The following is a 12,500-nucleotide window of genomic DNA, read 5'->3' on the forward strand; positions in this document are numbered from 1 at the left end:
GGGTCAGTGTCAGTCATATACAGGGGTCAGTGTCATTCATATACAGGGGTCAGTCATACAGGGGCCAATCATATACAGGGGTCAGTGTCAGTCATATACAGGGGTCAGTGCCGTTATATACAGGGGCCAGTCATATACAGGGGCCAATCTTATACAGGGGTCAGTGTCAGTCATATACAGGGGTCAGTGCCGTTATATACAGGGGCCCGTCATATACAGGGGCCAATCATATACAGGGGCGAATCATATACAGGGGTCAGTGTCAGTCATATACAGGGGTCAGTGCCGTTATATACTGGGGCCAGTCATACAGGGGCCAATCATATACAGGGGTCAGTGCCGTCATATACAGGGGCCAGTCATATACAGGGGCCAATCATATACAGGGGTCAGTGTCAGTCACATACAGGGGTCAGTGCCGTTATATACAGGGGCCAGTCATATACAGGGGTCAGTGTCAGTCATATACAGGGGTCAGTGCCGTTATATACAGGGGCCAGTCATACAGGGGCCAATCATATACAGGGGCGATTCATATACAGGGGTCAGTGTCAGTCATATACAGGGGTCAGTGCCGTTATATACAGGGGCCAGTCATATACAGGGGCCAATCGTATACAGGGGTCAGTGTCAGTCATATACAGGGGTCAGTGCCGTTATATACAGGGGCCCGTCATATACAGGGGCCAATCATATACAGGGGCGAATCATATACAGGGGTCAGTGTCAGTCATATACAGGGGCCAGTGCCGTTATATACAGGGGCCAGTCATACAGGGGCCAATCATATACAGGGGTCAGTGCCGTCATATACAGGGGCCAGTCATATACAGGGGCCAATCATATACAGGGGTCAGGGTCAGTCATATACAGGGGTCAGTGCCGTCATATACAGGGGCCAGTCATGTACAGGGGTCAGGGTCAGTGTCAGTCATATATGGGATCAGTCATATACAGGTGTCAGTCATATACAGGGGCCAGTCATATACAGGGGTCAGTCATATACAGGGGTCAGTGTCAGTCATATACAGGTGCCAGTCATATACAGGGGTCAGTGGCAGTCATATACAGGGGTCAGGGTCAGTCATATACAGGGGGTCAGTGTCAGTCATATACAGGGGCCATTCATATACAGGGGTCAGTGCCGTCATATACAGGGGCCAGTCATATACAGGGGTCAGTCATATACAGGGGCCAATCATATACAGGGGTCAGTGCCGTCATATACAGGGGTCAGTACCGTCATATACAGGGGCCAGTCATGTACAGGGGTCAGTGTCAGTCATATACAAGTGCCAGTGTCAGTCCTATACAGGGGCCAGTGATATACAGGGGCCAGTGATATACAGGGGCCAGTGATATACAGGGGCCAGTCATATACAGGGGCCAATCATATACAGGGGTCAGTGTCAGTCATATACAGGGGTCAGTGCCGTTATATACAGGGGCCCGTCATATACAGGGGCCAATCATATACAGGGGCGAATCATATACAGGGGTCAGTGTCAGTCATATACAGGGGTCAGTGCCGTCATATACAGGGGCCAGTCATATACAGGGGCCAATCATATACAGGGGTCAGTGTCAGTCATATACAGGGGTCAGTGCCGTCATATACAGGGGTCAGGGTCAGTCATATACAGGGGTCAGGGTCAGTCATATACAGGGGCCAGTGCCGTCATATACAGGGGCCAGTCATATACAGGGGCCAATCATATACAGGGGTCAGTGTCAGTCATATACAGGGGTCAGTGCCGTTATATACAGGGGCCAGTCATATACAGGGGTCAGTGTCAGTCATATACAGGGGTCGGTGCCGTTATATACAGGGGCCAGTCATACAGGGGCCAATCATATACAGGGGCGATTCATATACAGGGGTCAGTGCCGTTATATACAGGGGCCAGTCATATACAGGGGCCAATCGTATACAGGGGTCAGTGTCAGTCATATACAGGGGTCAGTGCCGTTATATACAGGGGCCCGTCATATACAGGGGCCAATCATATACAGGGGCGAATCATATACAGGGGTCAGTGTCAGTCATATACAGGGGTCAGTGCCATTATATACAGGGGCCAGTCATACAGGGGCCAATCATATACAGGGGTCAGTGCCGTCATATACAGGGGCCAGTCATATACAGGGGCCAATCATATACAGGGGTCAGTGTCAGTCATATACAGGGGTCAGTGCCGTCATATACAGGGGCCAGTCATGTACAGGGGTCAGGGTCAGTGTCAGTCATATATGGGGTCAGTCATATACAGGTGTCAGTCATATACAGGGGCCAGTCATATACAGGGGTCAGTCATATACAGGGGTCAGTGTCAGTCATATACAGGTGCCAGTCATATACAGGGGTCAGTGGCAGTCATATACAGGGGTCAGGGTCAGTCATATACAGGGGGTCAGTGTCAGTCATATACAGGGGCCATTCATATACAGGGGTCAGTCATATACAGGGGCCAATCATATACAGGGGTCAGTGCCGTCATATACAGGGGCCAGTCATGTACAGGGGTCAGTACCGTCATATACAGGGGCCAGTCATGTACAGGGGTCAGGGTCAGTGTCAGTCATATACAAGTGCCATTGTCAGTCCTATACAGGGGCCAGTGATATACAGGGGCCAGTCATATACAGGGGCCAGTGATATACAGGGGCCAGTCATATACAGGGGCCAATCATATACAGGGGTCAGTGTCAGTCATATACAGGGGTCAGTGCCGTTATATACAGGGGCCCGTCATATACAGGGGCCAATCATATACAGGGGCGAATCATATACAGGGGTCAGTGTCAGTCATATACAGGGGTCAGTGCCGTTATATACAGGGGCCAGTCATACAGGGGCCAATCATATACAGGGGTCAGTGCCGTCATATACAGGGGCCAGTCATATACAGGGGCCAATCATATACAGGGGTCAGTGTCAGTCATATACAGGGGTCAGTGCCGTCATATACAGGGGCTAGTCATGTACAGGGGTCAGGGTCAGTCATATACAGGGGTCAGTGGCAGTCATATACAGGGGTCAGGGTCAGTCATATACAGGGGGTCAGTGTCAGTCATATACAGGGGCCATTCATATACAGGGGTCAGTCATATACAGGGGCCAATCATATACAGGGGTCAGTGCCGTCATATACAGGGGCCAGTCATATACAGGGGTCAGTACCGTCATATACAGGGGCCAGTCATGTACAGGGGTCAGGGTCAGTGTCAGTCATATACAGGTGCCAGTGTCAGTCCTATACAGGGGCCAGTGATATACAGGGGCCAGTCATATACAGGGGCCAGTGATATACAGGGGCCAGTCATATACAGGGGCCAGTGATATACAGGGGCCAGTCATATACAGGGGCCAGTCATATACAGGGGCCAGTCATATACAGGGGCCAGTCATATACAGGGGCCAGTGATATACGGGGTCAGTCATATACAGGGGTCAGTCATATACAGGGGCCAGTGATATACAGGGGCCAGTGATATACAGGGGCCAGTGATATACAGGGGCCAGTCATATACAGGGGCCAGTCATATACAGGGGCCAGTCATATACAGGGGCCAGTCATATACAGGGGCCAGTCATATACAGGGGCCAGTCATATACAGGGGCCAGTGATATACAGGGGCCAGTCATATACAGGGGCCAGTCATATACAGGGGCCAGTCATATACAGGGGCCAGTCATATACAGGGGTCAGTGTCGGTCATTTGTTTATACCGCTCAGCATTCTCCATGATTGATGTTTTTTAGTGACTCGCGATGGAGCAGTTATTACGGGACGCCTCGTGGGACATATTAGGACGTTTATTAGAGAGCGTTATTTAACGGTGGCGACAGAAATGATGGAGAGAATGTGATACGTAGATGCTGAAGTGAAGAGATTATAAATGCCACCGCTCATGTAACATGGCCGCCATTCTTGTCAGTTCTTCTCTGAAATTATTTTGCAGACGATATTATAATTTCCAGCTGACGGAGGGTGGGCCTGGGTATGACGGAGGGTGGGTCTGGCTATGACGGAGGGCGGGCCTGGGTATGACGGAGGGCGGGCCTGGGTATGACGGAGGGCGGGCCTGGGTATGACGGAGGGTGGGCCTGGGTATGACGGAGGGCGGGCCTGGGTATGACGGAGGGCGGGCCTGGGTATGACGGAGGGTGGGTCTGGCTATGACGGAGGGCGGGCCTGGGTATGACGGGAGGGCGGGCCTGGGTATGACGGAGGGCGGGCCTGGGTATGACGGAGGGCGGGCCTGGGTATGACGGAGGGTGGGCCTGGGTATGACGGAGGGTGGGCCTGGGTATGACGGAGGGCGGGTCTGGGTATGACGGAGGGCGGGCCTGGGTATGACGGAGGGTGGGCCTGGGTATGACGGAGGGCGGGTCTGGCTATGACGGAGGGCGGGCCTGGGTATGACGGAGGGCGGGTCTGGGTATGACGGAGGGCGGGTCTGGGTATGACGGAGGGCGGGCCTGGGTATGACGGAGGGCGGGCCTGGGTATGACGGAGGGGGGGCCTGGGTATGACGGAGGGCGGGCCTGGGTATGACGGAGGGCGGGCCTGGGTATGACGGAGGGTGGGCCTGGGTATGACGGAGGGCGGGTCTGGGTATGACGGAGGGCGGGTCTGGGTATGACGGAGGGCGGGCCTGGGTATGACGGAGGGCGAGCCTGGGTATGACGGAGGGCGGGCCTGGGTATGACGGAGGGCGGGTCTGGGTATGACGGAGGGCGGGCCTGGGTATGACGGAGGGCGGGCCTGGGTATGACGGAGGGTGGGCCTGGGTATGACGGAGGGGGGGCCTGGGTATGACGGAGGGCGGGTCTGGCTATGACGGAGGGTGGGCCTGGGTATGACGGAGGGCGGGCTGGGTATGACGGAGGGCGGGCCTGGGTATGACGGAGGGCGGGCCTGGGTATGACGGAGGGTGGGCCTGGGTATGACGGAGGGTGGGCCTGGGTATGACGGAGGGCGGGCCTGGGTATGACGGAGGGTGGGCCTGGGTATGACGGAGGGCGGGTCTGGGTATGACGGAGGGTGGGCCTGGGTATGACGGAGGGTGGGTCTGGCAATGACGGAGGACGGGCCTGGGTATGACGGAGGGCGGGTCTGGGTATGACGGAGGGCGGGCCTGGGTATGACGGAGGGTGGGCCTGGGTATGACGGAGGGCGGGCCTGGGTATGACGGAGGGCGGGCCTGGGTATGACGGAGGGTGGGCCTGGGTATGACGGAGGGGCCTGGGTATGACGGAGGGCGGGCCTGGGTATGACGGAGGGCGGGCCTGGGTATGACGGAGGGTGGGTCTGGCTATGACGGAGGGTGGGTCTGGCTATGACGGAGGGTGGGCCTGGGTATGACGGAGGGTGGGTCTGGCTATGACGGAGGGCGGGCCTGGGTATGACGGAGGGCGGGTCTGGGTATGACGGAGGGCGAGCCTGGGTATGACGGAGGGTGGGTCTGGCAATGACGGAGGGCGGGCCTGGGTATGACGGAGGGCGGGCCTGGGTATGACGGAGGGCGGGTCTGGCTATGACGGAGGGTGGGTCTGGCTATGACGGAGGGTGGGCCTGGGTATGACGGAGGGTGGGTCTGGCTATGACGGAGGGCGGGCCTGGGTATGATGGAGGGCGGGCCTGGGTATGACGGAGGGCGGGCCTGGGTATGACGGAGGGTGGGCCTGGGTATGACGGAGGGTGGGCCTGGGTATGACGGAGGGCGGGCCTGGGTATGACGGAGGGTGGGCCTGGGTATGACGGAGGGCGGGCCTGGGTATGACGGAGGGTGGGCCTGGGTATGACGGAGGGTGGGCCTGGGTATGACGGAGGGTGGGTCTGGGTATGACGGAGGGCGGGCCTGGGTATGACGGATTAGGAATTATTCCGTCATTCATGGTGATAGAGAAACTCTAGCTGTCCCAAATCATTAATAATGAAACGACTTTCATCCGAGTCAAGTGATCGTCCGTGTTATCTTACAGCGGACTATAATGGGAGCGCGGCGAGGAGGACGTTACCCGGCACATCTCCTCATATTACCGCAGAGGAAACTGTTCCCATCAGATCAGCACATCTCACCTCTCAGCAGGACATCTGGGTCAGGCGGGAGACAATGTCATTAATGGCTTGTGGCGATGGCTCTCGATTTTGGGATAATGAAGATTTAGGTTGTAGGCGCACGGGGAGGGGGGATAAGGATTTATAGCCCTGTCTGAGCCCCGGAATGATGACACTATAAAGAAAGTCAATAAAGACCATATAGATTGCATACAGTCTCAGAGAGTGTAGCCCGGTGTCTGGCGGGGGCCGACCCCTCTATCTCCAGGTAACGCTGCCACCTTCCAATGTGACTCCCGTGGTGAGAGCGGCTTCCCACTCCGTTCGCCCCGATGGCAAATGTTAAGGGGTGTTCTGCTGGTTCAATGTCTCACCCTAATCCACTTTTACAATAGAGAAATAAATTGCTTGTCTGATACCGGGAGTTGACATTGGGTGGGATGATTTTCCCAGGATATGGGACGTCGGCACTTACCCTTCACCAGAGTGTGCTTGTCAGTAGGCGAGGAGCGAGCCAGAACTCGCAGTTTAGGCCAAATCTTATCAATCCTTTCTTGTTCAATCTACGGAAGGAAAAGTTATTATAGCAGAGGCCTCAATGTGGTAGATTGTAAGCTCTTATGGGCAGGGCTCCCGCCATCGCTCCCTTTATTCTGTACGTTTGTCATCTGCTGTATTTTGTTCATGTTCAAGCTGAATAATAAACAACGATAATAATGATAAAGTAAAATTCCGAACCAACATGGTGCCAAACTATCGGAAACTCTGGAAAACCATATGTGGACGTAGTGGTGGGTCCCCTGGGGGGGGGGGAGGGCTCCGTATATTGGCCTCCAAGGTAGGGGAAGCCGACAGCGAGTCCTCACCCCCCTCAGTACATGACAAATGAACTATTACATGGAGTCTATTGAAATCAATGGGCAGTTGGTGTAAAGCACAGACGAGCTGGGTCCTCCGGAGGGAAAGTCCTAAACAGGGGACCCTCTGGATTCCATTCATGTGTCTATATCCATAGGTAACATCAGTGTTCTATAATATCTTGTTACAATGTGTCCCCTGTACTCACCTCCCCCTTCTCGTTGTGTATCCTCCGGTTAAATTCTTTCCCATCTATGCAGAGGAAATCCTCTCCAGGGTGTATGATGCCGCATTTAATGGCAATAGCGCGTGCTGTATTAATGTTATCACCGGTCACCATACGGACCGTGATTCCGGCCCGCTGACATTTCCTTATCGCCTCTGGTACCTGCATCCAACACAAAGTAGTCAACTGAATGTTTACAAAGAAAGCTGCAAATTAAAGGAGACAAAAATCAGAAGTTCAGTAGACTTTTGAGTTGAAACTGTTGGTTGCTTTCCCATATATGCCCCCTCCAGAGACCTTTACCATTCTTTATCCCCATCCATATTTAATTCTATATTCAACAGGGCCTTAGCTAGAGGGGGACTGGTGGGACGTGCCATAGCTGCTGTGTACCGTGGGGGGGGGGGGGGGGGTGTGCCAATGAGTCAGTCAGGGTAGCACGCTAAGACTTTGCCCCCCAGTGGCAGTAATTATTCAATGACACAGTTCTTTTCATGTCGTGGGTTTTCACCTTCATTGGCTGAGATCACATTATTGGGCTGATGCTTTCACCATTTATCTTAAGATATATATATCTATACACATATAGATAGATATATACACATTTATAAAAAGGTGAGGATATAAAATTCCGCAAAGAGCATGAATTGTATGTCCTCTTCTTGCTGCTATTGGTGCTGGAGGGTACGGCAGCAGAATGTTGAGCTTCCTGCACCTGTCCCTGCTCTGACACACAAATACCATTCTTTCCTTCACTGGTTTGTGAGACTTTACCTCTGGCCTGACTGGATCCTCAATGCCGACAACAGCGATGCAGGTCAGATCATTCACTATATCATTCTCATTGTCCCAGTCCGGCTCTGGACTCTGGTTAAAGTCTCGATAAGCAACACAGATTGTTCTGAGACCATCAGAAGCCATCGGCTCGATCACTTTTTTGACCATTTCATCTCGATCCCGGGGCCTGAACACGTGAGTTTCTCCAGCATCATTCAAGACTTTGGAACATCTACAAGACACAAGATCCAGAAATAAGCAGATTATAACACAAACTGATCTGTTTTCAGTCCCCCCAAATGTTGCTCTGACAAGTATATAGACAATAAGGACAGTGAAGCCAAGCTGGGGCATAGGGGAGCACGGTATTGGGGCATAGGGAAGCACGGTATTGGGGCAGAAAGGAGAGGTCACTTCTCTGTAGCACAATTTCTATTCTATAACTTCTGGCCTTACCAGTTGTGGATTTAATGACCTGGAGCCCTACCCTATAATAGAGGAGGATGAAGCCCGGTCCTCTGACTGCCGGACAAGAACAACCATCATAACACGGGGCACTTACTTCTTAAGGACAATCTCTGAAGCCCCTTTGCTGTACATGCGGTAACTGCCATCTTCCAGCTTGACTACGGTGCTCATGGACTTCCGCACAGAATTGAAGGTGTACACTTTGTAGAGTTTTTCTTCTGGGATGAGACTTCTCACAGCCTGATAATCTTGCTTCAAATCCAACAAAAATCCCAACAAGCCACATTCTGTTTTGTTTCCGACTTGTCGCGGGAGCCCCCCACTCTGCTCTGCCGGCTGCAAACAAACGTCAGTGCTTTATGATGAGTGAGGGAGATTATGTGCGAGGGCAGAAAGAGTGGGACATCGGGGCCCCTGAGCTGAGGAAACATTTCTCACTTCACCGTTTCCTATTCTGCGCTATTTCTATCCTATCGCAATGGACGGGTCTGGAATCGTCTGCTTACAAATTCCTAGGCTCTTGTACTAATCTTACTATGGTTATTCCATCACTACATATGTGGCAGGGGGATTTGTTGAAAATCACAAATGTCAGATATTTCTAGAGCTACTTCACTCATTTGTTTTGGATCACTCACATCGTAGGATTCAATCCATAAAAAAAATGAGGGCAAGTGATAACGATGCCGGTCCTAAACGAAGCAGATCTCACCCATCTGACCTGGACGTGTCCTAAGTTACACAGGTATTGGGGCAAATTCTTAAAAATCTGTTCCTTTGTGCATCGGGGGATGGGAGCATCATTAAAGTAACAGCCAATACTACATTAATAATACAGTTATTCTTCCTGGCTAGACTAGGGATTATATACAAATGGATATCCAAAAATCCTCCAATGATAAGTGCGTGGCCACAACAGGTTAATAGAAGCGCGCTCATACAGAAGTAGAGGCGGCGAGCAGGAATGACATCTAAGCGGAGGGCGTGGAAATGCATCCAGGTGAACAACCAAAGTCCGTACTTGGGGTTTGATGTAAAGGGTCTTCTCTCTTATTAGGGTGTGTAACCTCATAACATGAAGTGTGGATTTCTAGACTAACGTCGGTGTCATTTCTATAAAACAACGTGTCCGCAGCAGAACCTCGTCTCACGTGTCACGTCGTTGCTTTTCTTCTTTACATTTCGATGACAGATACGAGATCCTTGTGTTTTCTGCACTTCTCCTTCCTACCCCTGCGTACGACGTCATCACAAACAACTACGACACATGACGTTACCGTTATGACCTGGACGGCAACATCTACAATATATGGAGACTGTCGGGGCATAACAATGGACTGAGATCCCATTCCTATCAATAAATGTTGGATAAACCGTGTCCAGATCTCTTCTAATAAACATGCGGAGAACGTTGTCCTCAGTATTTAGAGTGAGGCGTCACCTTCATGGTACGCATCATTATATTATGTTCATGTTAAACTAAGGATGGCCATAACATCTGCGCCCCACATCCTGAAACCTCTGTGTGCAATATTAAAGGGCTTTACCGCTTTGGACAATTCCTACTTGTTAGAAGAATCACTTGATCACAAATCCTGGGACCACCAGTGATCAGCTGAAATCTGTGGGGAATCCTGGCAGTAGGTGTTTAGTTTCCCTGCAGCGCCACCGCAGGTGAAATGAAGCATTACCAAGTATCCATTAATTTCAATTTGTTGTCTGTGTCATGCAGGACAGCATAGGTCCTCCAGAGACAATCTATGTAACCGCTCTCCACTCGGACCAAAAGGAGAGGATCCTGAAGAGAAGACCCCCCTCTATTAAGTATGAATATGGGTTTTCTAAACCGGTCAAACTCTTTAAATGCTGCCGACCGACCATTACCTAAGCATGATTGCTTCCCTAAAGATGGACCAGGCCTTGTATGACACGCAGAACATCATAATATACTACATCCCTGTAACCAGCTATAGTGGAATAAAGTTACCATATAAATGTCTCCTGCTGATTCAGATCTTTGGTCGGGAGAAGCTGGAGAGGGAGGATTTCTACACGAAAGACCAAGAATATAGAAAAGACCTTTGTGGACAATATCCCTAATCTGACGTAGATTATACATGGTGAGCTCTCTGAAGATACTCAGCACACTGACCTCCTATTGTTTTACTGCTGCCAAATGAACTGTGATTACTTTACCACCCATCATCATCCTCCTCGCCATAATGATGAATGGGTCCTGTACAACTATGGAGGCACTTTTTGGGTGTAACACGACTTACCAGGACTTTGGAGGTGTATGCGCTGTTGATACTTATGGCATTCACCAGAACATCTAAGCTTTTGGCTGGAAGAGCATCAGGGTCTGGGATTTCTTTGTAATGGACGTCTCCAATATAGGCTTGAACCACGGTCATCCTATTTGTAGTCAATGTGCCGGTTTTATCAGAGCAGATAGCTGTTGCATTACCCATAGTCTCACATGCATCCAAGTGTCGTACTAGATTATTATCCTTCATCATTTTCTGGAAAGGAATTAAATTCAAGATATAAAATAGGACGTTCTCAAGATGTTTACAGCATATGGAGACACTTTATATGGATAGATCGATATGGGGGAAGATCAATGAATCAAGTATTGCTCCAGACCTGAAAAGATAAACCATCAGTAACGTCATATGTAAAATCTCTGCATCAGTAATAAAACTCACCTTAACAGAATATGCCAGGGAAATAGTCACAGCAAGAGGAAGTCCTTCCGGCACAGCCACCACCAACACGGTGACGCCAATGATGAAGAACTTGACAAAGTACTGGATGTAAATTGGCGTACACTCAGGCAACCACTGTCTTTTTTGGACAACAAATGTATCGATAGCAAAATATAATACCAAGATAATGACTGTGATTGCAGACATAATCAAACCTGTAGGACGAGAGGAGGTAGGAACGTGAATCGCATGTGGCTGATACCATCAATATAATAACAGTGTAGACCATCAGTAACATTGGAACATCCCATCAACGGCACATTCAATAATCAGAAAAAAACAGCTACAGTTCTGTCAATAACAAGGAAGCGATCAGCCCACCAAAGAGGCGACCAGCACGCCAAGGAGGCGACTAGCACACCAAGGAGGCGACCAGAAAGCCAAGGAGGCGACCAGCACGTCAAAGAGGCGACCTGCACACCAAGGAGGCGACCAGCACACCAAGGAGGCGACCAGCACACCAAAGAGGTGACAAGCATGCCAAGGAGGCGACTAGCACGTCAAGGAGGCGACTAGCACGTCAAGGAGATGACCAGCACGCCAAGGAGGTGACAAGCACGCCAAGGAGGCAACTAGCACGTCAAGGTGATGACCAGCACGCCAAGGAGGCGACTGTAACGTCCACGCCTGCGGATCATCGTTCCCACTCACCCCTTGACGGCCACGGCCATGGACTTGTGAGTGCTGGCCTGCATCTCCTTCGTAGGAGACGCCAGAACTCCCTTCCACTCCGCAGTGTCCCGTAGTGTGCGCGCTCGTGCCTGGCCTTAAAGAGCCAGCGCGCGCACATGTAAAATATGGTTAATTAGCCCTAATCACCATGGACTATAAAAAGGGCTCTGCCCTTTTACTCCTTGCCTGAGCGATCCTGCTCCAAGTGTTCCCGTGCCCTGCTACCCGTATCCTGTATCCCGTCTGGTGTTATCTGCCACTCCTGGTATCATCTGCACGTCTGGCGCAACCTGCCATGCCTGCTGGTATACACCACGTCTGGTGTCTTCGGCCTCTCCTCCACATCTGGCACAACCTGCGACTATCTCAGGTACCCTTATGCTACGAACCTCTTGTATAGACTTTTGCATAGACTTACTTGGCCAGCTGCCTCTCTGCTATGGCGGATCGGCCTAGCGGGTCCACATACCCCTAGTTCGTGACAGCGACCAGCGCACCAAGGAGGCGACCAGTGCGCCGAGGAGGCGACCAGCGCGCCGAGGAGGCGAGCAGCGCACCGACGAGACGACCAGCGCACCGAGGAGGCGACCAGAGCACCGAGGAGACGACCAGCGCACCGAGGAGGCGACCAGCGCACCGAGGAGACGACCAGCGCACCGAGGAGAC

At 51.6% G+C, this 12,500-nt stretch overlaps 1 protein-coding gene across 1 annotated transcript in view; it reads right to left on the reverse strand.

Annotated features, from left to right (window-relative positions):
* Positions 1–6,106: 6,106 nt before the first annotated feature.
* The window catches only part of LOC142657504 (plasma membrane calcium-transporting ATPase 2-like), a gene marked incomplete at its 5' end in the record, with an annotated part of 74,605 nt that continues 68,211 nt past the window's right edge, over positions 6,107–12,500 (reverse strand). Inside the window, 7 exons of the mRNA XM_075832539.1 lie at positions 6,107–6,240; positions 6,541–6,628; positions 7,132–7,311; positions 7,924–8,158; positions 8,489–8,730; positions 10,674–10,916; positions 11,103–11,317. Of these exons, the coding sequence (XP_075688654.1) occupies positions 6,107–6,240; positions 6,541–6,628; positions 7,132–7,311; positions 7,924–8,158; positions 8,489–8,730; positions 10,674–10,916; positions 11,103–11,317 (1,337 nt within the window). The remainder of the gene's footprint in view (positions 6,241–6,540; positions 6,629–7,131; positions 7,312–7,923; positions 8,159–8,488; positions 8,731–10,673; positions 10,917–11,102; positions 11,318–12,500) is intronic.

The sequence above is a fragment of the Rhinoderma darwinii genome, chromosome 7 (assembly GCF_050947455.1).
Source record: "Rhinoderma darwinii isolate aRhiDar2 chromosome 7, aRhiDar2.hap1, whole genome shotgun sequence".
NCBI lineage: Eukaryota > Metazoa > Chordata > Amphibia > Anura > Rhinodermatidae > Rhinoderma > Rhinoderma darwinii.